Source organism: Ornithodoros turicata, chromosome 1, assembly GCF_037126465.1.
Source record: "Ornithodoros turicata isolate Travis chromosome 1, ASM3712646v1, whole genome shotgun sequence".
NCBI classification, from domain to species: domain Eukaryota; kingdom Metazoa; phylum Arthropoda; class Arachnida; order Ixodida; family Argasidae; genus Ornithodoros; species Ornithodoros turicata.
In genome coordinates this window covers 201,532,765-201,557,616 of record NC_088201.1, presented here as the reverse complement: position 1 = coordinate 201,557,616, position 24,852 = coordinate 201,532,765, and the positions used below count along the sequence as shown (strand labels likewise).

Sequence of the window (24,852 nt, the reverse complement as noted above, 5' to 3'; positions counted from 1 at the left end):
CTTACTTCGTCAAGATATCGAACACCCAACAAAATCAAACAAATAACCCCACTTCCACTGATAGAACACTCTTCAGCTTTTACGCAGGAGGTTTCCTTCTACATAAAAGTAGAGAAAATAAGAATAGAGCAGCGAAAAATTACACGCACTTTTGCTCGCATAGCTATAAGAGAAAAAATAAAATAACGAGGCACACGCTAATAAACTGTGACAAAGACACCCATTTCTGCTATCAGATAATTATTGCATAATGCTAAATACCCAATTGCATTGTTCCTGCGTGAAGAAAGCACAGAAAAAGGACAGTCAATTTATCTTAAGCGACCAGGAAAAGTCAATTCTACTCGGACAGCTTAATACCATAAAGTCTGAATTTTTGCAAAGAAGACAAAGCTTGAACAGCGCTACGAACGTGACAGATACATACTAACAAACAAACAACAGCAGGACCGGCGTCGGGCACTCATAAAATACCCTGCCCAAAGCAAAGACTTCACCAGGTTCGCTAGACAATTCCATTAAAAATGCTCGTCCTATCCTACAGATAGCAATGCAAACGCGACTGCCCTTATTTTTTAAACCACTATTTCACGCAATAGTACATAAATGTATCACTCGTGTCACACGAAAAGGCAAACACTTACTTGCCAAGTGGGGTCCCAGCGCGTGCGCGCGCGCACACACACACTAACATTTTCACACTCACAAACACAAAGTCTATTTTCACAACCACATAAATCCATATTATTCCTCAGGTCAATAATTATCCTACCATCGCTAAAAGACGGCACAGACATGTATGCTTACGCAAGACAATCGGTCCTCGTTCCGGATGTAATAGGATATCGTCACTCGGCCGGCGTGAACTAATAAAGAAAGAAAGGAATGCATGTTCGCAACGAAGAAAACGGTGCCGTGCTTCTACGCAGCGATCATTATACAGACGCGTAAATGTGAACATCATTCGCTACAGCTGTAGCTCTCATCATTTTTAAACCAAACCACTTAACATGTGTTCATAGGTCTTCACTAAATAGGTGAGCCGATAATGACTCCAAATAAAATCAAATAAAATAATCATTCCAGCATCGCTGGCTACAAGCTTGCGTACCCAACAGAGCAGCGCGCTTCCATCAACACGCCTTGGGCTGACTTTACACACCCAAAGCCTTCTCTGAATACATTCTGCTGTCGCCGGAATAAAAGATTTATCGCGACGGTACTACAATGTCAGCTGTGTTGCTGTTTAAGTGATAAAACAGTGCGCCCGAACCGCGCCCCACGCGAGCCACGCGCGGGGCCCGTTCTCGCGGTTTGGACTCGCGATGCGGGCGATTCCCCGTGCAAGCGCAACGCGGACCCGTTCTCGCGGTTTGGACGCCCGCGATCTGTTACTCCGAGTGAGCGCACTGTTTTATCACTTAAACAGCAACAGAGCTGATATTGTAGTACCGTCGCGATAAATCTTTTATTCCGGCGACAGCAGAATGTATTCAGAGAAGGCTTTGGGTGTGTAAAGTCAGCCCAAGGCGTGTTGATGGAAGTACGCTGCTCTGTTGGGTACGCAAGCTTGCAGCCAGCGATGCTGGAATGATTATTTTATTTGATTTTATTTGGAGTCATTATCGGCTCACCTATTTAGTGAAGACCTATGAACACATGTTAAGTGGTTTGGTTTAAAAATGATGAGAGCTACAGTGTGTAGCGAATGATGTTCACATTTACGCGTCTGTATAATGATCGCTGCGTAGAAGCACGGCACCGTTTTCTTCGTAGCGAACATGCATTCCTTTCTTTCTTTATTGGTTCACGCCGGCCGAGTGACGATATCCTATTACATCCGGAACGAGGACCGATTGTCTTGCGTAAGCATACATGTCTGTGCCGTCTTTTGGCGATGGTAGGATAATTATTGACCTGAGGAATAATATGGATTTATGTGGTTGTGAAAATAGACTGTGTTTGTGAGTGTGAAAATGTTAGTGTGTGTGTGCGCGCGCGCACGCGCTGGGACCCCACTTGACAAGTAAGTGTTTGCCTTATCGTGTGACACTAGTGATACATTTATGTACTATTGCGTGAAATAGTGGTTTAAAAAATAAGGGCAGCGTTTGCATTGCTATCTGTAGGATAGGACGAGCGTTTTTAATGGAATTGTCTAGCGAACCTGGTGAAGTCTTTGTTTTGGGCAGGGTATTTTATGAGTGCCCGACGCCGGTCCTGCTGTTGTTTGTTTGTTAGTATGTATCTGTCACGTTCGTAGCGCTGTTCAAGCTTTGTCTTCTTTGCAAAAATTCAGACTTTATGGTATCAAGCTGTCCGAGTAGAATTGACTTTTCCTGGTCGCTTAAGATAAATTGAGTGTCCTTTTTCTGTGCTTTCTTCACGCAGGAACAATGCAATTGGGTATTTAGCATTATGCAATAATTATCTGATAGCAGAAATGGGTGTCTTTGTCACAGTTTATTAGCGTGTGCCTCGTTATTTTAATTTTTCTCTTATAGCTATGCGAGCAAAAGTGCGTGTAATTTTTCGCTGCTCTATTCTTATTTTCTCTACTTTTATGTAGAAGGAAACCTCCTGCGTAAAAGCTGAAGAGTGTTCTATCAGTGGAAGTGGGGTTGTTTGTTTGATTTTGTTGGGTGTTCGATATCTTGACGAAGTAAGCAGTGCTTAATTTTGCAGGTTTTTGAGCAGAAATGCTGGTATCTGAGCGCGGAGTAGAAATTCCTATATTTCTCTGCTCCCTAATAAACTTTGTACGTCGTTTTCCAAGCAGACCGCGTTTAGTTTACGCGAAATAGAAAAAATGAAGTTGTGTATGCTCTATGATGATCCGCCGCAGGCTTAGGCCTTTTCCCCGATGAGCAGTGTTTTGTATGCGATGTCGCATGACTGGACTTGTTCGGTAGTGTTGCAATTTTTACCTTTCGCTAATATCTTGTTGCTGTCGTCTTGTGTTAGACGTTGAGCTTCGTAGCGATGTGCGGTAACGCTACGATTATTCCTGAGCGCACCGTGTGTTTAATGCGTTGTCCTCTGTGCGTGCGTGCGTGTACTTTTTCCCTGATTTGTGACGTCATCATGGCATGTCTGGTCTTGTTTAGCAGTGTTGCAGTTCTTCCCGCTGCAAGTATCTTGTTGGTGTCATGTTGTGCTAGCCGCGTGACGATGTGTGGTGACCTGAGGTCTTAAGCCTTTTCCCTGCTCACCTAAGGAAATCTGTGTATCCCTGTCCTGTGCTTTCTTTACGCAAGGGCAATGCGTCTGTGTATGTGGCACTATCACATACCAGATATGAGTGTCTTTTTCTTAGTTTATTAGCATATGCTTCAGGCTTTTTAAGTCAAGCACAAGTGCGCGCAATTTTTCGCTGCTCTCTTCCTCAAATCACCGATTTTACGCAGAAGAAAGTCGCATGGTGCAGCTGAGAAGAGGGTTGCTCTGATTGTTTGTTAGATGTTGTTAGGAGCTCGGTATGTTGAAGAAGTCAGCTGTTAAAAGTATCCGTGAAGAAATGCTTGCATCTGAGCGCAGGATAGGAATTCGTGAAGCACGGCACCCTCAGTGTAAATTAATTATTTTGGATGTGAGTCTGCTTCACTTCATGACAAGGCTTAAATGGGAAGAGAGAAAAAATTGGAGCGCGTCATTAATAGCGATCCAAGTAATAGGGCAATTATAGTTTCCATAGAAAGTAGAATTTTAATGGGCTCCTAAAATTATAGTTTTGTAGTAGTTTTTCTAATTAACTGCAATGCAAGGTAGAAAATCATTAATATGGTGGTAATGCCATCATGTTCCCGTAAAGGCGTTCTTTGTCTTGTGCTTTGGCGTGCGCGAATGGAACTTTGCTCCCGGCTTTCGCGCCTTTTTGCACGCAATGCTCGAATGGAACTTTGCCCACCCGGCTTTCGCGCCTTTTTGCTCGCAAGTGTAGCCTCAGACAAGGAATGTATGACCATAGAAAGGGTCATGTATTACATAAGCCTGGAGGTGATGTTGAGTGGTCTCACTTATTATTTTAAAAGAGCAGTGGTAGTTTACTGTAATTCTAATGACCATGATGAGCCTTTGGGGTGAAAATTGTTAATACGCAGGGTGCTTTTTTGTTGAATTTTAATGAGAGAATGAATGAATGTCATTAAGAGTAGGACAAAGGAAATAATCTTGCAATTCAATAAATAATAGGAGTCTTTGCCGCTGTCTTCTTCAGACAGGATGTGATGACGTCATGCAGTCTGTAGCAATGGATTGACCGTTACTGCAAAAAAAGTGTAGCAATAGAAAAATGGTGTGTATTGCCCTGGACGGATTTATGATGGGCACTGTTTTTGAATAAGAGGAGTGCGTGTGCTTAGAAATAGTTTGATGCTGGTTTTCTTCATTGTTTCTTTTAGCTTTTTCCCCCTTGTTGTCTGACAAACATGCGCTGACGTGCCTGGGCCTGTTCTGACATGCTTTCCTTCTACATGTAGTTTTTTCTTTTTGTACAAGGAATATTCTTGACGATGACGATAGTGCTGCCTTGAATGGAAGTAGAGCTATTCTTAATGATCTTGCGATTCATTTAGTTCAGAGAGTAACCGCGAGAGGGACAGGTGTGTGACCTTATTCAGGAGGAACAAAGCGTCATTATTCAGTTAGGTGCATGGCTCTTGGCTGGGATGGACATGTCTTGCTGAACCATTTTTTTCCTGTAGAGTAAGACTTTGGGAATGAAATGCTACAATCTCCTCTTGTCTATGGTGTTTTTCTGCAATAGTTCCCTATGCAATCATTATAGTAGAATAAAAGAAATAATCTAGGGATAGTGATTCAATAAATAACAGGTCCCCTGTCTAGAGCGTAAGTTTCCTTGAGCCACGCACCTGCATGATGACGTCATACCGCGAGACTATTGTTTCAGGTTGACCTTGTCTAGAGGAGCATTAGTGGAAAAAAACAGTGTAGCCCTGGAGACAATAGGATGACGTCACGACCAATGAGAACGGACTGCAGGGGGCGCAAGAATTCACTTCTCTCTTGGACACTGACGGGTCTGGACACGCAAATTCTGCTCCTGGTAATTGCGTAGGCCGTCAGTGGAAGAGCGTAGCTTCGGTGGGGTTCTGTCTGCCTCTGATGGGGTGCGGATGTGTGGTTCGTCACTGGTGAATGGTGTTCGACGATGCAGGTGGATTTTGTGACGAGCGGATTTACAATGAGGGACTGCTGTGAACGTGAAAAATGATGGTGAGTGTCTTTTCACTCTGTTCAAGTGTTTGTTTTCCTTTGTTGCCCAGCAGTCGTGCAATTTGTCCTGACGTGTTCTGACATGCCCCGATATGCATGCTTTCCTTTGTTGATGCTTTGTATTTTTTTTTGACAAGGAACATTGTTGTCTTGACAATAGTGCTGCCCTGAGTTCTGCACTCCTGGTTACCCGTACTCTGTGTTGATTTGTTGAGTGCCTAGTCCTCTTATTTGCCGTTGATGGAGTTACGTGTTAGGATATTTTGTTGTTTTGCAAGTCTCATTTAGTAAGACTTTGGAATTCCTACGATCAGCTTTCATGCATGGTGCTCTTCTGCAATGGTTTCCTATTCAAGCGTTATAGAAGAATAAAGGAAATAACCTTGGGATAGTGATTCAATAAATAATAGGTCCCCTGTCTAGAGCACACGCGTCCTTGAGCCACGCAGGTGCATGATGACGTCATACCGTGGCTTCACTGCAGATTGACCTTGTCTAGAGGAGCATTAGTGGAAAAAAAAACAGGGTAGCCCTGAGACAATAGGATGATGTCACGACCAATGAGAACAGCCAGCAGGGGGCGCAGGAATGCTCTTCTCTCTTAGCCTCTCGGAGGTGGTCGCCTCAGAGGGCGCTAGGAGCGCGCATGCGTAGCGGCCGCGGAGCGGCGTCCCAGTCAGTTTCTCGCTGGCTGTTGCGGAGAGCAGTCGCATCGGTCTGCGCTCCTGCTGTGGTGAGCTGATTTGTTGTGTAACTAATGCTTTCGCCAACTTTCTTCCCGCTTTGTTTGCGATTTTCGTGCCAGTGCACGTCGGGTGCTGGTTGCTGTTGTCCTGGCATCCCCGCCATTTTCTATCTGCTTCTGCCTTGGGAACGGAAGTAGCGCTGACGTGATTCTTAATAATTTTGTTGTGAGATTAGTTGAGAAAGTAACTGCTAGGGGGTGCAGCTGTGGGGCTTTATACAGGAGAAAAAAACCATTACGAGTCAGTTCTCTAACCTGGCTGTCGGATAGAGCAGTCGCATCGTTCTGCGCTCCTGTTGTGGTGGGATCATTTGTTGTGTAACTAATTCTATTTTCTTGTTAGCTATTGATGGTTTGCATACTGTTGCTTTCCCAGCCTCTGTGTTACGAGTGTTTTTCTCCTTGCATGTCCAGAGCTGTCCTAACTTGCCCAGACATGCCATATGACGACACAGCTGACGTCACAGCTGACGTCACAGGATGTCCGGAACTGGTGGTCATAGCTGTGATGCTTTGCAACCTGCCCCTGTGCTCCGTGGCCCAGCGACGGTCAGCGGCCGTTCCGGACCGCTTTCTTCAAGATGGCGTCGTTGATCTTCAATTAAACTCCTTCTCTCCACTCTATTTCTATCTTTTTTATTTATTTTCTACCTATTTTTATTTTTTATCAGCTCAAGTAGCCGGCAGCTCACACAGTGGTCTGGACACGTCTGAGATGCTCTCCAATTAGTGTAATGACTCCCTGAATGATTCTAATTACTGTGGGGGGTTCCAAATTGCTCTAATTGCTAATTAATGGCGTCCAGATGACTGTGTGACTTGCCGGCTTCTTGAGCTGATCCCATACTACTGCTGACTCCGCTGGGCTTCCTCCTTCGACGTCCATGTTGAAAAAGCACCCAGCAATACGGAAGTTGCGGAAACCACCCAAACTTCCGGTGTGGACTTTCCTCCAATAAACGTCACGGGTGTTTTACGTATACACTAAGGAAAACCAATGCATAATAGCTACACTTTTGCGCTGATCGCACGAGTTCAGGGTTGAAAGCGGAACCGCTTTTCGGCGCTCCTTGTTTAGAATAGTTCGCGGCCCCGCAGAGACGAAATGTTTCAAGTGTAACTTGGAGGCACATGTAGGTTCGTTATCCATACAAAGACATTTACTAGGTTCTGGTCAGAGACCCTTTAAGCAACGTTTTGCATGGCCAATATAACAGAGACCACAAGCCAATGCGATCTGATAAACAACTCTTGAAGAATAGGGGACAAATTTTTTCCTGTGATTCTTGCAGGTAACTTCAGGTTTCACGAAAGGTGTGAGGCGGTCAAGACAGAAGTTCTTGAAAACGAGGTTGACTTGAAATTACCTCGCAAAGGCCAATAAGTTGGAAGCTGAAGGATATGGAACAAATTTTTTACGGCATTTGATAGGATACCTGTGATCGAACCCCGTTTTATAGTTTTTCAGTGACAGCTTGAAGCGGGCAAAATGGGTTTAGCTTGTGATTTGCCGTAAGCCCAACAAAGAGCGGGTTCTAACAAAAGCCTGATATCAAGTAACTGAAGCACACCAACAGCGGGGAACTCAAAAGCGAACACAAGCTCGGGCGCCGCGGACAAAATTACATTCTTACATTGATCAGTAACACTTTAATTGGTAGACACAAAAACCAGATCATCTACAAACCTTCTTAAAGCGACATCATTTGAAGACACAGAGGATAAAAAGTATAATACAGCATTGTCAATTACAGCCAAGTAAATCTCTGAAAGAACAGGCGATACTCGATCCAATACAGATACCAGTTTTTTTGGGTGTAGAGTTGCCCGTCAATACTAATGGTATTCAGATAACGTCCTGGTATGCGCAAAAAATCAATGACAGATATACCAACTTTCTATTGAAAGCGCACCAAATTATCTTCAAGAAATCGGCGTACTCTACTTAACAACAAATTCTCTTGCAGTGAATAGTAGAGATCCTTGATGTCCAAGGAAAAAGCAAAACATTACTTTCCATGAGCCAGATCTAAATCTGAAATAAGTTGTCCAAAATTTTTCAGGGATAACGCGCTACTAACAAATATAGAAGAAAACTCCTTCTGCAAAAACGTCGAAATAATCTTTTGCCAGGTTTGATTCTCATTCTAAGCGGCATGTGCACCTTGGGACCCTTGAACAGGAACTCTACCGCGAAAGTTCCACAATGTGCAGAACGTATACTGTTACATAGGCCAGTCAGATCATTGTCAAGAAGAATAGAGCAAATCGATTTCTTGTTCTTGTCTAGAGCATGATTATACGGTTTCAAAAGGTTTCCAACAGCTGCCGATCTCTTTGAGGCAAGAACACTTTCAAGTAGAACAGCGAATTTTGCAGACTTGTCAGTTTCCTCCTATCCTCGCACTATCCTCAGAGAGAGATTGTGGCTTAAGGAACGGTTTCCCGACGGCTCCTCCAAGCTCTCCTTCATGTGCATAATACGTCTTTGCAACAAGGATCTTTACCACCTGCCTGGAAGGAGGCATTGGTTGTTCCCATCTTGAAACCAGGCAAGCCCCAAATGCCCTATCCTCCTTTCACCCTGTGAGCCTGACAAGCTGTATGGGAAAACTGATGGAGAGAATGGTTTTGCATCGCCTCGACTGGTGGCTCGAAAAACAACGTGCGTTCCCTCAAGAAATGGCTCGATTTCGTCGCCACCGAAGCTCCATGGATCCAGTTCCCGACCTAGTCTATACATTCCAACATGCTTGTGCCCATCGGAGGAACGTCCTATCGGTTTTCCTCGACATCAAGCGCACATATGATACCGTCTCGCACATTTGTGTGTTGCACGCCTTGCGCTCGTTTGGGGTATCCGGTTGGCTCTTCATGTGGCTCCAAGACTTCCTTACGGACTGAACTGTCGCTGTCCGTACGTCTCAAGGCCAAAGCCCTCAGCATCCTGTTCATCAAGGAGTCCCCCAAGGAAGTATTCTGAGTCCGACACTCTTTAATGTGGTGATGGCCGGCCTACAATCAGTAATTCATAGCAAAATGTCGTTTTCCGTGTATGCAGATGATGTCGCCCTTTGGGCAGTAGGAAAATCACGCCCAGCCATACAGCGCCTCCTGCAGCTCGCTTTAAATAATGTACATACGTACCTCACGCACCTTGGGATGGGCCTTTCCCCCGAAAAGTGCATCGAGTTTCCTTTCACGCGAAAAGCTATGACCAGTTTCATTCTTTGGGTTGGTGGCAAGAAGCTTGAGCTGGTAAGCTTCCACCGCTTCCTTGGCATGGTAATCGACTCGGACTTGCGCTGGGCTCGCCATATTAAACACCTTGAAACGAAAGTGCAGCGATGGCTCCCCGCAATTCAACATCTTTCTGGCTCAGGATGGGGCTGTGATCAGCGTTCCCTGCTCGCAGTTCACGCAGCGTTGCTGAGGGCAACTGTGTTTTACAGCCGTCCTATCCCGCACAGGATATCAACAACATCATTAAATATCCTTCGGTCCCTGTTTGCTCGAAGCCTTCGTCGCTGCCTCGGAGTTCCAAGAATGGCTGAAATACGGCAAGCCCTGGCTGAAGCTGGTGAACTCCCGGTTGAGGTTCTACGTGAATGCGAAACGGCTCGGCACTTCCTACATTTGCGTGCTCACATTCCCCGTCACCCGCTCCTCAGGAAAATTCGATATCGTTCTGAAAGCGACTTCTATCGAGTAGCGAAGAGGATATGCCAGACTCTCACTGGCTTCATAGCTAAGGCCATTATACCGCCTGAAGCCCCCTGGTCTCTGCTGGTACCGCCGACTTTCGTAAGCCTTCCGAGCCTTCTGGAAGGAAGAGATCAGGTTTCCCCTCAAGTCCATCGAGACCATTTTCATGGTCTGGTAGACGAGAAGTTTTCTACGTTTACAGCAGCATATACAGATGGCGCATCCCGAAACAACAAGTCCGCATCAGCATTCGTCATACCATCTGAAGGCGTAGTGCAAGGACGACGCCTTTCACATTCAAGCTCCCCAGCAGGTGCGGAACTCTATGCCATCTTTTCTTTCTACAACACGTCGGTGATTTTACCCCGCGGGAATGGGCAGTCTTCAAGACTCCAAATCTGCACTTCAAGCTATTAAAAATTCCGGCATATGAGGCACATCCGCACCCCTGTTCACCGATGTGTTAATGGCTTACCATACTGTCTACGCAGCAGGCCACAGGCTAGTTCTCCAGTGGGTTCCAGCCCATTGTGGTGTCGTGGGGAATGAGCAGGCCGACAGCGCCGCAGAAGTAGCACTCTCGTATCGGAAACCGACCAGTACTCTCCCCCCATCTATGTTGAGCAGAGTTGATCCCACGCTCGGTTTCTGCATGCCACGAAACACCTCTAATCAAGATGCTGCATTAATCCACCGAATGCGACTCGATGTGGCCTTTACAGCTCAGTGGCGTTACCGCTTGAGTCAAGTTTACTCTCCCACCTGCTGCCACTATGGTGCTCTAGAGGATCTGGAGCACATTTTTCTTCATTGCCCCCACTACCAACCTTCCCGAACCAAACTCTCCGAGTCTCTTAGTCAGCTGGACTCTCGCCCCTTCCTCCTATCTAAATTGCTTGGCCCCTTGCCCAATACAGCCCAGCAACGATCTGCGCTCAAAGCTCTTTTGACATTTCTGGACACCATCGGACTTCGATCGTTATTGTGAAGGGGCTCATTGTTTTATTCCCCACATCCCCACCAGCAATGAGGTTGAGTATCGCCTCTAGCAATGAACCTCCCCACTCTCCCTCTCTAAATAAAGTTGTTGTTGTTCTTTTCCTAATTTCTCTCAAGTACAAAATTTCACTTGCATCATGATTGCAGAGAGCCATGCAGTTGCAGAAATGTAGTGACTTTAGGCAAGAAATGAATTATGTGTATATGACGTACTTTTTTCTTTTTACAGAAATGTGATCCGCAGAATTTAGCTCGCACGGCTCCATGGAAGACGTCACCAGACGGAATGGACGTCTTCCGCTTAGGGTCAGAAGGCGAAGAAAACCAGACGTTCGTTGGATATGATTCTCCAGAATCTATGAAGAGAAAGGTTGGCGTCTTCCTTATTTGACGTTCCTTCCCAAGCAGCACACAATATTGGGTCCATATTGGCTGGTCATTTGCGATACGGGTCCAATATGGGACCCGTTTCGCCAAGATTTTCCCCATATTGGCTGAAAATGGGCAATATGGGCCCCATATTGCACAGTTTCAGCCAATATGGGGAAAATCCTGGCAATATGGGCCCCATATTGCCCACTTTGAGCCAATATTGGGAAAATCTTGGCAATATGGGCCCCATATTGCCCGCGTATACCCCATATTGGCTGAACAGAAAATGGTACGTACCCGTGTTGCACAAATGCCTAGTACACTATTTATTATGAACGGAACGTCCGAATCTCGAAAAAAAAAAAACCAAGGGGCAAAATATATTTCTCACCCATTTCCCCCTTGTGGATATCTCCCAAGATTCTAACCACAACCGTTTCCATTTGTTCCTCTCTGTACACCAAACAGAGGTATCACTGAAAATAGGCTAGTAGCCATTACACTCCCAAAGGTGGCACACAAGTTCACTCGAAACGTGAATCTTTTCAGGTATAAGTATGTGTTCCCTAAGACGCTCTGATACATAATATCCACACTGAGGATCATTACTAATTCCTTTTCATTACTCATTGATTTTTATATGTTCTTTTCTCAGGCCCTCTTAGAAACACGTCATCTTTCTTCATGTTCCCCCATTTCGCATGATAACGGTGAGAAACATTTGAGAACTGTCGTCGTTCCCTATTATCATTCCATCTCCCATAATATACTGGCTGTCGCGTGAATCGTTCGAATAGGAATTGTATTTTAAAACGCTTTCAAACTGACCAGGTTGTCGCCTTTTAGAATCGTTTGTATTTTCTGTCGAAGAGAGAAGACAACCGCCACCTACTCAAGAAAAGACGAAACTGCTTTAGCAACCATAGTAGACCATAGGGTAGAACACGTCACTGTCGCTGCACACGAAGTTGGCGACGTATGCGTCGTAGAGACGGGGGAATGGTGTTTGAAGGAAGTGCGGTGAGCCTGCTGGTGGGCGGCGGCTCATGTCAATGTTCCAGCGCGCAGATGGACGTGAAGTCACGCTAAGACGGTGCGGGTAGAACTATCGTGCCAGAGCCGTAGCGCGTGGCAGCAGAGGCACCTCTTCATCGTCTTTCACGTGCCGGCATATCACTCCCCTTCAGACGCGGAGACGAGCTCGCGGTTGAGTGGTTGAAGTTCGCGTCGATACTAACACGGGAGGAATGACGACGGGACGTGGACGTGGGGAAGCCTGACATACGGCTTGAGTTCGTGGCAGCAGGCGCAGCAGGATAGCTGGCGTGGGCCTTCGTTGTAGGACGCTGTTGCGGACGGTCGATGTAGCGCGCTGTGCGTCGTCCTGCTGCGCCAGTGAAGGGTTACTGGTGATGTCCGGGGGTGCCTTCGCGAAGTACATGGAGGCTTGAGAAGATTGTGGGACCACGGCGTACCGTGACCGGTTCAGGGCGTTGAAGCCAGAGTGTGGCAGGTCAGATGAATCGAGCGTAGCCCCCCACTACGAGCCCCGGTGGCGAGATGTACTCGGTGACTAACGTTAGGCCGGCCCTAGCGCCATCGTCTGCTGTCTTGAGGAGGTGAGCGAATGTGGCTGCAGGATAATAGCCGTCGTTGTGAAATTTGGGAAGGTAGGAAGCCGAATTACGCCGAACATGATGGTCGTTGTTCGGGTCACCAAATGTACAGGTGGTGGTGTTCCTCTACATGAGTCCTGACCGGCGATGATGGAATGTCCCAGCGGTCAGATGGACGTGGCCTCACGCTAGGATGATGCCGGTAGAACTGGCTGACAGGCGCAGTGGCGTGCGCCAGCACGGGCACGTGTTCATCGTCGTCCTCGGGCCGCGACATTACTCCCCCTCAGACACCGAGCGCTGTTGAGCAAGCGGTTGAGGTCCGCGTCGACATTGAAGACAACAAAGAGGGGCGACACGTGGAACAGGGGCGGCTGGACTTGCGTCTTGTGCTGAGTGGGCAGAAGTGGCGGGATGAATGGTGCGGACAACAGCTGGCCGAGAGGGTTCCAGGGGTGGGCCGAATTGGAGAGCAGGCAGTTAGGCCGATGTCACCATGGTGACGTGAGCTGGGTAGATGAGCGAACCATGGTGCGCGGCCAGGCGTGGCGACTTGCCATATGATGTAGGTTGAGTGAACCGCGGTGAATTGACGTTGTCGCCTAGCGGGTCCTCGGGGGAAAGATGCACCGTAACTTGGGAGATGGATTGGAATGCGGTCTTGAGGAAATTTGGGATGGTACTGGGCCGAATTTCGCTGAACATGGTGTTCTTTGTTCTGGTCACCAAATGTTTTGAAGGTGGTGTTCCTCTACATGAGTCCTGACCGGCGATGATGGAATGTCCCAGCGAGCAGATGGACGTGGCCTCACGCCAGGACGGTGCTGGTAGAATTGTCGTGCCAGTGCCGTAGCAAGTGGCAGCAGAGGCGCCTCTTCATCGTCTTCCACGGGCCGCCTCAGTAGAGGGGGTGTTATGCAGTCCCTCCTGATCTGCGAATATGGCAGTTGCGAACTATCCACCGCGGAAAACACACGAGCACAGGGTCCTTCACTGGGATGTTCTCTGTACGACGGTAGTCGCCAGTATGATTGGCGAAGTTACCTCACCTATATTCATGTACAAGTGGACCATGGATGCTCCCTGAGCCTCATCGTGCTGCATACAGTACGCCGGTATTCCCTCAAGACAAGATCGAGAAGTTCCTTCTAGCCAAACTCTCCTATTACATTGCAAGCAACACCTTCATAGAGAAATTGAAGGAACACACACGTTCATGATTGCCATGGTAGCCTTCAGTATAGACACTAAGGTGACCGAGAACAACTGGTTCGTGGATTTTATGAAGGAAAGCTTCGACTAGTTAGTGAGGATAAATTACCACAACCCGCACGCGAAGTGTTATAGATTGCGTATTCGTTATGAGGATAGTCAAGGTAGTGATGGTGAGGTACGATAGCTTTAATTTTAGTCTTCACAGGCTTCTACTGTCCATTGTCGGACAATGCGAGCAATGAGCTTCTAAATGCTGTCGCATTTCAATGACAATCTGCACAACAATTCTGGCGGTAATTTTTCTGCAGACGTACCTGGGGCATCTGGTACTTACTTAGTAAAACCGAAACGTGATTGTCCTTCCTAAATCCGAAACGTGAATGTCCTATAGGTATCGCATGGACATTCAAATATTCAGTACGTTCGGGATGTAGGGATATCATGGGTATATTAATGGCTTACTGGGAACAGGTGTAGAGCACGAACCGAAAACCAGCCTCACGACGCACCTGTATAAGACTGCTGACTCTACCTCTACCAGAGTGGACCCAATAGAAAAGAATGAGGGCAGCGGCACGGCCTATTTGATTATAACGACCACGTTATAATCGGCAACCCGTATAAGAAGCCTGTCCGCACGCTGCACTAGGAGCGCTACACATCGGCCCGCGAGATCTACATCATGATTGGACAAAGGAAATTTGAATTTTGAACACCCACAAGCAGACATAGATACGAACACCGGAGCAGCCGATAGCAACAGCTCCAATGAAAACGCGTAGAATGATGATGGCAATCAACTTTTGAAGGAAGCATCTCTCGTGGGGCATCCGCTAGTTGTACAATAAGATAAGCTGAACACAAAGTATTGTAGAAATTGAGGAAGCATTAACCGGGCCGATATGAGTAGCGCGACTGCTAGCCTCCAAATGCTGCTTTAGGAAGGACTGCTTATGACATGGTCGCTATAATCTATGAAGGGAATTGCCTCGGGACGACAGCCGTTGTAAAAACTCATTTTGTATCGAGAGTGCATTCTGTGAGTATTTAGAGAGCCACTGTTGTCTGCACAAGGAAAAAATATTTTCCGATGAAGCACCTACCAATGCGCCTCTCCACAATCGTGCATTCTGTCAGCTGTGCGTTGTTGGAATGCTTCTTGAAACGTTCCAATAGCTGCAGGTACATGAATGCCACAGAAAGCTATTGTACCAACGTATTGGACAAAATCATTTCGGACACTGCCGTGTCAACCTATCCTCTGATTGGTACAGGTGCGTGGAGGTGCGATAACTCGATATCAATGCCAACAAGTAATGCACAAAAAGCTAATGAGCGCCAGGTTCCTTGTTGACCTTGACCCCAAGGCACTTAGAGGCTCCAGCCGTGCATCCGCACTAAGGACAGTTCATGGAGTAGCCGCATGATGGCGACACTGACCACGTCCCAGAGACCCCGGTAGCAACCACCACGGTAGTAAAAATACTACATGAAATAGTGGCGTAGCTTCACTAATATGCGATAGATTTATGTGTTGTGCTCGTCCCTAGACTGAGGTCTCCTCGGCCCCGTTGACTATATGAATTCGAACGATGCATTTCTTTCTCATTCAAGAACCCACGGCTACTATTTGGTCGCTGTTGTTTCAATGAGGCCATGTGCTTACCGGCACTGGATTCTGCAATTAAAGAAGAATTATGTGGCGTCGAACATACCTACAACGAAGAAAGGACATCAATAAGCGAGCTGGTGTGAAGCATTAGGGCAGTTCATTACCTGAAAGGAGTACTAACGTGATCCCCCAAAACATAGGCGCTTTTCAGGTGTAGTTTGCAATGTACCAGACGGGGTCGTGCAAGACCCTCCCCCCCTCTTTTCATGCACAATGCCCGGCGTGGTGTTGAAAATTCTATGTTGTGACGCTGTAAGGCAAACTTTTACAGGATTTTTATGGTCATTCGCATGAAATGCGCCACTCTTGGGATATCCCTCGAAACGTTCATCTTCAGTGTCAGCTGGGTAGTCTTTCTGGAGGGGGAAAAATGAAACCCGAGAAAGGGAAAGAGGAGGGACGACACGACACGTTCGTCCCTCCTCTGTCCCTTTCTCGGGTTTTATTTTTCCGACATCTACCAGCAGGCCTGCACCCTTGCCTTTCTGTCATTCCTGGAAGGGCCCTAGCCACCCGGAAAGTTCCGGGGGGCTAAGGCCCCGAAACAAAACAGTATTTGTTTTCTGATGAGGCTTGTTTTGCAACAAATAAATGACCTGCTGTGAAACAACAATGAGCACAGGCGACCTACAGAGCACACACAAGGCTCTACGCATAGAAAAAAGAAAAAAGAAACTATCCTGTTGCAAGAAGCTCATGGCGGGACGAGCTCAAGCAATATATAAGCGGCGCGTGAGCTGAGAAGGAAACAAAAACAAATACAAAAAAGCACAGAACCGATTCTACGTCATGCGAGTGCCGCTCGTCCACGGAGAAAGACAATGCTTGGAGAGTGACCTCTTTCCCGTGCAGATAAGAAACTAAAGAGATGACCTAAGCGGGCCTCTCCGGATTCAAGCCGGGGTGCTGTGACCTGCGCATGGCAGTGTGCTTAGTTGCCCACACACGTGACCCATAAACGTCCAGGCAACACGTCATAAAACATGGCGTCCTTCGTGCCCGTGGCGTATCTTACCTGAATACAGAGATGAGCAGCGGCCGATTAACTTGCTTCCGCTTTCATAACCTCTTTGGGTTACAAGTTATCATATCCGTTGAAACACAAAATAGACAATCTCGGTGTGGAAGTCACGGACCACTAAATTGGTAGAGGTTGTGCGCACGTCATGGTGCCATTGCTTCTTTGCTTCTCTTCTGCGTTGCTGAACTTTTGCTGTGATTTGTCACGCAGCAAGTGTTGAAACACCCCATAACCGTCAAAGTGTTGCGCAAATGGACTCCTTGAAGGTCAGAGCTTTGCTAAAGATGAAGTTTGTTAAACTTTCAAACCTCTGCGCAGACCGCCATAACACCTAAACATGGGGGATCACGTGACCGGGCAACTAGATGGGCGTGGCATTGTCAGGAGCGACCGGTAGAGGGGTCCCACGGCCCTCCGCGTTTATAGCCCTCTCTTTAGTTTCTTACCTGCATGCTCTTTCGTCGGCGACACAGGACACTTAATGTCACAGGTGTGGCGCTCTCCTCCCAGGTGGCGCTATCAAGAGTCTTTCCGGCAAAGTGCGAACACTGCTCAGAGAGACTGGGAATAGTCCATATCGCTCCACCGAACTTTTTTTTTTTTTCTTCCTCGTTTTCGTATCTAACAGGGTGAGGGTACACTGTGTAGTGCTCCGCTGCTTCCCTTTCCTCTCGTTGTATCCCAGCAAACTAAAATCCATACCTGCGATGAACCCCGAACCACGCATTGGGACGATGCGCTCGTTCCCGGTAGGAATGCCAATCCCCGAAAAAACTCCGAAAAACGCACAGCTTGGCCACCCCAGTAACGTCCCTGCAAGCTATCCGGTGATCACCCGAGTAGGATGATACTGCGTGCGTGTTTTGAGGTATTGCAGTGAAGCATGCATGCAGCCCAGAGATCGCGCTAGCCCCTCCTTCCGCTAGCCGCTCAGAATGGTGAAGAGCACTGAAACTACTGGTTTCGAATATCAGCAAAAGGTATTTATTTCCTGAGCACAAATGGCCTTGTACACAACACGTACTAAAAACGAGAAACTTCTCTCATCTCTCTCGGCAGAAAAAATAGTAAATGGGTGGGTTGAACAGCAAACTGAGAAATGTTTATATACAAGGTGTCCCAGCTAATGTGAACCCCGGCTTTAAAACAGGGGAAGCGTTTTAAGCGAACAGCAGCTGCTAAACCTTGTTGATCTGCCTACCCGTTTTTTCCCTCTATGCTGCTAAGAAGTAACCTAGGGATAGCAAAGCAAACTTTTTTCACTTATTATATAGGGTCAATGTGTCAACCACAAGGTTTAGACTGGGTTGAGAAACACCTACTTCCGTGTCTCAGTCAAGGTACACTTTTATTTTATTTTTTCAAGAAAAATCCACCGTGTTACACCTTGGAAATCTACAGAAAAGGTGGACTTTTTTTTTTCACATACATATGGACGCTACTCTATCGAGATGCACAAAACTCGCGTAAAACAGATTTACACCTCTGGTATTATTTCGTATTCTGTTAATTTCGCGATCTTTTTGCTGCGAACATCGTCTGCGCAAGGCATTATGGGGCACTTACTCACAGCTAATTAATTTGTCTCAAGGAAAGATACATGTGAATAAGCATACAACATTCAACAACTGTTCTCAATAGAAAACATTTATCGCATTTTCTTGTTGCATTACTCGTTCCATCATACGTGGCTGGGACATACTGTACATCACAAAAGTTCTCGACTATTCCCTCGCATAATAGAGTCCTAAAGGGACTATAAAATGATTTTTTCTCGTTTTCATCAGAAAGAAAACCCTTTTCCGAGTCTAGGTCCAAAATTTTACCTTCATTAGGCGAGGAGTATTCTCGGGAGCGAATTTAAACTGAGCGGCGAAGGGAGGACAGCTGGCGCCGTGCCGTGGGGGCTGCCGAGCGGAGACACAGCGAGCAACTTGACGGGACCACGGCCGGCTCGGCAACACGTCATCGTGACGTGTTGCCGAGCCGAAGGATCCCGTGTCCCGCCAGGAGCATGCGCCGTAGGATCCAGCGTATGCGTTCATCGGGAGTGGAAATATCCATGACGGCAGCTTCCGCGCGATGGTCGCAGTCTATCGCAGTCGCATCCTGTGGTTTTCGTCGACATGCCGAGACGATGTTGGATAGTTAGTTGCCCGAATTTACGTCAATATTGGCCTGGTATCCAATGTCTCATGCTTTCCAGTAACGAGACGGACAGCTTTTGATGCCACGAAGCAATCGGGCCGCCGGAGTGGAAAGGCGATGTGGTGCCATCGACTGCTCTGTTTGTAGCGGGCATTTGCATGATCGAATTTACGAAGGGTACGCTGAATCTCTTCAACGTACTGGATAACGAGCTCAGTGTCGTCTGAATCAAGGTGTAGCGCCATCACAGTACCTGTCCATCCCGGGAAAAGAACATCCACCTAAACGGCGCAAAGGTGTGAGTATTTTTCGTTATTGGGGCTAACAAAGGTCTCTCAGTCCGTGTGGTTCAAATGCTATCATAGATTTCAGGATTGCGTAAATGGGTTAATTCTCATCTGCGTGACTGAACCTTGCCGCCGCTTACGGCACAGAGAGAGTAAAAAAATAAATAAAATAGAAGTTACCGAATCTAGTCCCTAAACTCAGGTGGTGCACTGTTGATAAAGGTACACTTCGTTTAGCATAATCTTAGAAACCATACTTCAACATCATATTTATGTAATAGGTTGAACATACGTATCCGTTTTCTTCTCTTCACTCATCTGCTTTCATGTTTACAGGTGACTTCCTCAGCGGAACCTGAAACCCTTTGGTGAGGCAGCATGATCATTGTAACCCACTATTCAGGACAGAGAAATGATGTGCACCCTCTTTCCAGATTCCTCTTTCATGCAGTATCTTGCCTACCATTCGGGCTCTGTATATTGTTCACAGGCTTTTTTTGCCTTTTTTGTTATTTGATTTACAGTTTGCTTTATCATGAGCCCAAATATGATATTGAGGGGGACATTTTTTTGTTTACACTTCTTATCTTATAATCATTGCTCAGTTAGATTACATCCTTTGCATTCACTGGAACTGGAGTTATTTTATTTATTTATTATATATTTTTATACATTATATATTTTTTATTATTATATATTTATTATACTGTATTATTTTCTTCTCTCAATATCAGGGCAGCCCATGTGTATGGCAGCTGAAGTCTTTCACCAGGGTAGCATGCCAGGACAACTCCAGCAAGTGCTCTGCAGGTCACCTCTAAATTAAAGAAACCTACCTTTGATCCACTATGTCCTCATGAGATTTTGTTCCTGCTACAACTCTGCGCTTTGTTTCATATTACCAACCCTACCAACCATATTCATACCAGTGGTGTACTGTTGTGTTTAACCATTTCAACTTGCTCTGGGCATCCTGCAAGGCCGTGCAGCTACTTCAGCCCTTATTTGCTGGTAACACTGGTGCCAATACACTTGTTAGATGAGCTGTGTGACAGTGTAAAATAGAACACATCCTGTGTTCTATTAAAAATAAAAATTATGCATGTATAGCTATAATATGTATATGTAGATGTTAGGTCTTAGTTATTGTACAATTTGAGCTAAACGTCGACATTTCAGCTGTTTGAGCCTGATACCCTGGTCCTTGACGCACACCCTCGGAGGACCCTGCACAGCTGATGACTCTGTCCCGGTGGCAAATGAAACAGATCTTTCACAAAGAAAGCAGATTTCTGCCAGAAGCGGCAGTTTACTTGCAGCAGCAACAAGCAGTTTACTTGAAATAGTACCAATTACTTGTCTTTTTTTAATTGCAAAATATAGGGCATTCTACGTGGCTACTGGGGGTTTTTGCTTCTTTCCAGTTACCTCAACTGGTGACCTCAAGCTTGTGTAACACAAAAATATAAGATGGCAATGAAGTAGGCGAACTGGTGTCGTTAGATTGTGTCCTCCAGTCTTAGGGTTATGGATGTATTACACAGTATTGGAAACCTGGTTGAACAATAAATTTGTTAAACGACAAACAATAATCAGAAATATACGCGATGTGCAGAATACTCTTACACAATACGCTGCAGCTGACTTTCTGTAGGCATGGTAGTTGGCAATGCTAAATGTTCAGATTTACGACGTGCTCAACATTGAATACAGAATACGTGACGTGCTCATAAATAAATTCTTGCGTGAAACATATTCTTCGGCAAACAACAAGTCCTTCGACGGAAGGAAATACAGCCATCTGTAGAACAATAAATGCAGAGTAAATCAGAATAGCATGAAGACGGGAAGCTGCTTTGAAAAGTAACAGTAATGATGTCGAAGAACACGAGTTGAAACAAAGAAAAACAACACATTAGACCACCCAGTCTTTTAGGATAATTCGTGCAATCAAATCGAGCAACGAAGGGGGCATCTTTCAAATATAGCAGTCGCACTTCACAACGCACTTCCTTTGTTGTCAGATTGCCAACACGTAAACGTAACTGCAACTGACGTAAATATAACTGCAACGCCAAGACCCCACCAGACACTTTCCATTGGTGACGGCGATACAACCAATACACGTTGCGGTGAATCGCTAGAGGCCCACGTAAGTCGTCAGCGAAACTCTCAAAGCCACGGAGGTACTTGAGTTCCTTGTTGTGAACGACCGCAGAGCAGAGGACGAATACATTCGATTAAAAAGTGCAGCTCACATGTCATACTTGCCAGCTCAACAGTAGCAAACGATTCACACGCAAAAAGCTGTTCATTATAGCTGTTATCCGAACGCCTCCAACCAAGAAAACGTAATGCTTCAACTCCAACCCTCAGACGCGACCAGAGACCTTGTGACCTTCTATCTGTGCGACTGGACTGGACGGCGACAGTCACAGCGGGCTCGCAGCATTACTTGCCATTGTGCTACACCGGTGACGTAACGGTGCACAGAAGTGCGGTCCCTGCAGTTACACCATCGAAGGGAGAATGTGCACGCGAGAGGAGGAACGCGGAAGAGACATTTCCAGCGCGCGCTTCTCACGGAGAGGAGCGATTTCGTCCGGAAAAAATTATGGCATATTAGTTTGTCGTCGAGAAGACCAGTTTCCAGCGAAAAAAAGTATGGGGGTGTGGGAAATGTCATAGTCCCTTTAGGGAACAACGTTTCAAGTCAGATCAGAAGGGAATATTTGTACAGTGCTTCAATTGGATAAACTATGCTCCAGAAAATATCATAGTATAACTCCCCTCAGCACTTTTGGAAAGCACATCTACTGGCTGCGAAAAAGTTTCGCATTGCAACTCGGATGCATAAATGTTGATTTCAATAGAGATCTGTACCAAAGAAAAAATGCTATACTGGATGTAGTACTCAAGAACAACATGTTTATTACCTACAATTACTTTATTACAACTTTATTATTACTGTGGTGCTCAAGTAACTATTACGTACCACTGCGGATCTCACACCCCATGAGAGAAAACAGGTTTACAGGAGGCAAATAATCCATCCACAAATTTATACACTGGCTGGCTGAACCTTTTCAGCGGACAACATGCTAGTGGTTTGAGCATGCGTGAGAACATGCAAGACAATTTCAAGGATGCAAATGGATGATTTGAGCGTTATAAGCACCTTAGTATGCGGAGTAGAGTACATACAGATGACAATCTTCCCCCAGATTGAGGGCGCTGAAGTTCTTTTTTTTTTCCTTTACGACCCTTGTAGCTGAAGTTCTGTGCCACATCATCTGACATCAATTGACGCAGCATCAGTCTAGTGATGTACATTTCGTCACTGGCCCGCATCTCAGAAGAACGTGTCCCGCAACATTCAGAAAAGCCATGAGCTACTCAACTGACGAAAACAGAATATTACGCATAACCTTATCCCAAATACATGTAGACAATGCGCGTGGAGTATGCGTGCGATTGTGCAGAACGTACCAATTATAGCCTTTCTGATGGTAAAAAGAGACATCGAATCGCAGAAGCTCTTGACGAGGTTAGAATGACTCCCTCAAGATGTCATTTCGGCAGCTCCTTCCGTTGGTGCCGTTGCTAACTTGGCCAATATGAGGTCAAGCCGTGCGGTGTGGTGCTCCTGAATAAGCTTCATGGTATGCACCATTCTGAGGAATTGAGCTGTAAAGGCTAAAGTAAACGATGTAAATTGCTTTGTGCCCTTTCGCTGGAAGTGTGGCGGCCCGTGGACGACGATGGCAACGACGTGCCTCTGCTGGCGCGTGCCACTGCGCCTGCCAGCCTGTTCTACCGGCACCGTCCTAGCGTGAGGCCACGACCATCTGCCCGCTGGGACATTCCATCATCGCCGGTCAGGACTCATGTAGAGGAAGACCACCTCCTCTACATTTGGTGACTCGAACAACGAACACCATGTTCGGCGTAATTCGGCCATTCACATCCCGAATTCTTCGGCAAACCAGCAGTGAACCACCCTCTAGCAGCAAGGCGCACCGGGACCACTGTTCCACCGGGGACCCGCAGGGAGACCACAGTAAGCTGACTTTCCGGCCTCCACCTGCTTCATGATGGACCTTCCCGGCATTTCTCTGGCGGCAACCAGCATTCACGCTGTCGTACCGATCGCGGTACTGTCGTCCACTCAGCAACTCACTCACTCAGCAACAATCAACGCTCGGCAGCAAACACTCAGCACAATCAACAAGGGCTCATCGCACTCAGCAGACACTCAACACAATCAGCAACTACTCAAGCACCCAACCACTCAACCAATCGGCATTCACATCCCATCACTGGAACCCGCCCGGATCGCAGTGATCTTGTTCCCGCCATCTCGCTGCTGCTGCATCAACAGCCACAAGCACAAGCCGTGTGCCCAGTCGCCCACCATCTACGACCCGTCATCATTGTTCTCTTCACGGTATCGACGTGCACCTCAACCGCATGCACCGCTCCGCGTCTGAGGGGGGCAGTGATGTGACGGCCCGTGGATGGCGATGGCAACGACGTGCCTCTGCTGGCGCGCGCCACTGCGCCTGCCAGCCAATTCTACCGGCACCGTCCTAGCGTGAGGCCACGACCATCTGCCCGCTGCGACATTCCATCATCGCCGGTCAGGACTCATGTAGAGAAAGACCACCTCCTCTACAGAAGAAGTGGAGGTATTCACTTACGATGTGCGGAGATCTCCTGAGGCAGCCCTCGTGCAGCACGCATTAACGCCCTGAGACCTAGCTGAAGAAACAACATATAAAAGATGCAATCTGCCACAAAATAAATGAAAACGTTGAAAGCTACATACCTGTGACCGATGTGCCAAGCATCTGCTCCGCTGCAAGACGTTGGCATCTAAACAGGAGATAACGTTTTTTACTTCAAAGCACATGATTGTTTCATGAGTACAGAGTGTTAGAAATCTGTTTACAGATTTTGAAATGTGTGCAACATGAATGGAATGAAAAAGAAGAAAATTGGAAATGGAGGCACTCGTTAAGAGCACCAGCTACTCGCGCACAATATCTGGGAGAAAGAAAACGAAAGAAAGTAATGACAGAGGGAATTGAATGCTTGGTATAGTACGAGTACGAGTTTCTTGTTTTTCTATTTGTGATGCTGATTACGGAATTATGATATGCAATGCACTTCTAACCTACAGGAAAATGTTCCTACCATGTGCAGGATATTCACTGCAGCAGTACGGGGGAGAGGCCACTCATATTGTTGATTTCTGCTTGTGATACGGGCAGCTGAAACGGTTGGTTTTGCAATTAGTTCATCATAAAACACATCGTCAACACATCACAATATCGTTTGGGAGCATCACTATTGGCATACCATAATGTGAAGTTTGTACGTCTGGTCTCAGTCCCGCCCTATTGGCTGGGACTGAGAGAGCTGGGCTGACTGCCTCACTGGCTGAAGTACACGCTCATGCATTTCCCTCGTCTGCCACTGCATCGTTTATACTTGGCGGGTTGTGTGGGACTCTGTGTGACAATGTCGAAAGCGATATGAAGTGCATAAAGTGTAGAGGTCATCCAGCGGTTCTGAAATTCGGGATGGATTGGTCTGCCGACCATGCTGAAAGCATGCTTAAAAGCGTTTTGTGGCTGGAAATACATATTTCTCCGTACCCCGACGGGAAATTTAAGGTCCTGATGCCCAGCATGGCGATTCATCGCCACACGGCAGACGCCAGCTACGAGCTGGCGCGAATAAACGTGAATCAGTTCTCTTCTGATCTTTGCCAACGAAGGTTGTCTCCTCGTTCATTCCTTCATCTTGGTGACCCGAAGGTCAAAGAACCCTCA

At 46.6% G+C, this 24,852-nt stretch overlaps 1 protein-coding gene across 2 annotated transcripts in view; it reads left to right on the top strand.

Moving 5' to 3' along the window:
- Positions 1–24,852, top strand: part of LOC135378947 (uncharacterized) — a 342,028-nt gene that overhangs the window by 312,942 nt on the left and 4,234 nt on the right. For both annotated transcript variants that reach the window (XM_064612133.1, XM_064612132.1), the window contains one exon: positions 10,914–11,054. In XM_064612133.1, the coding sequence (XP_064468203.1) occupies positions 10,914–11,054 (141 nt within the window). The remainder of the gene's footprint in view (positions 1–10,913; positions 11,055–24,852) is intronic.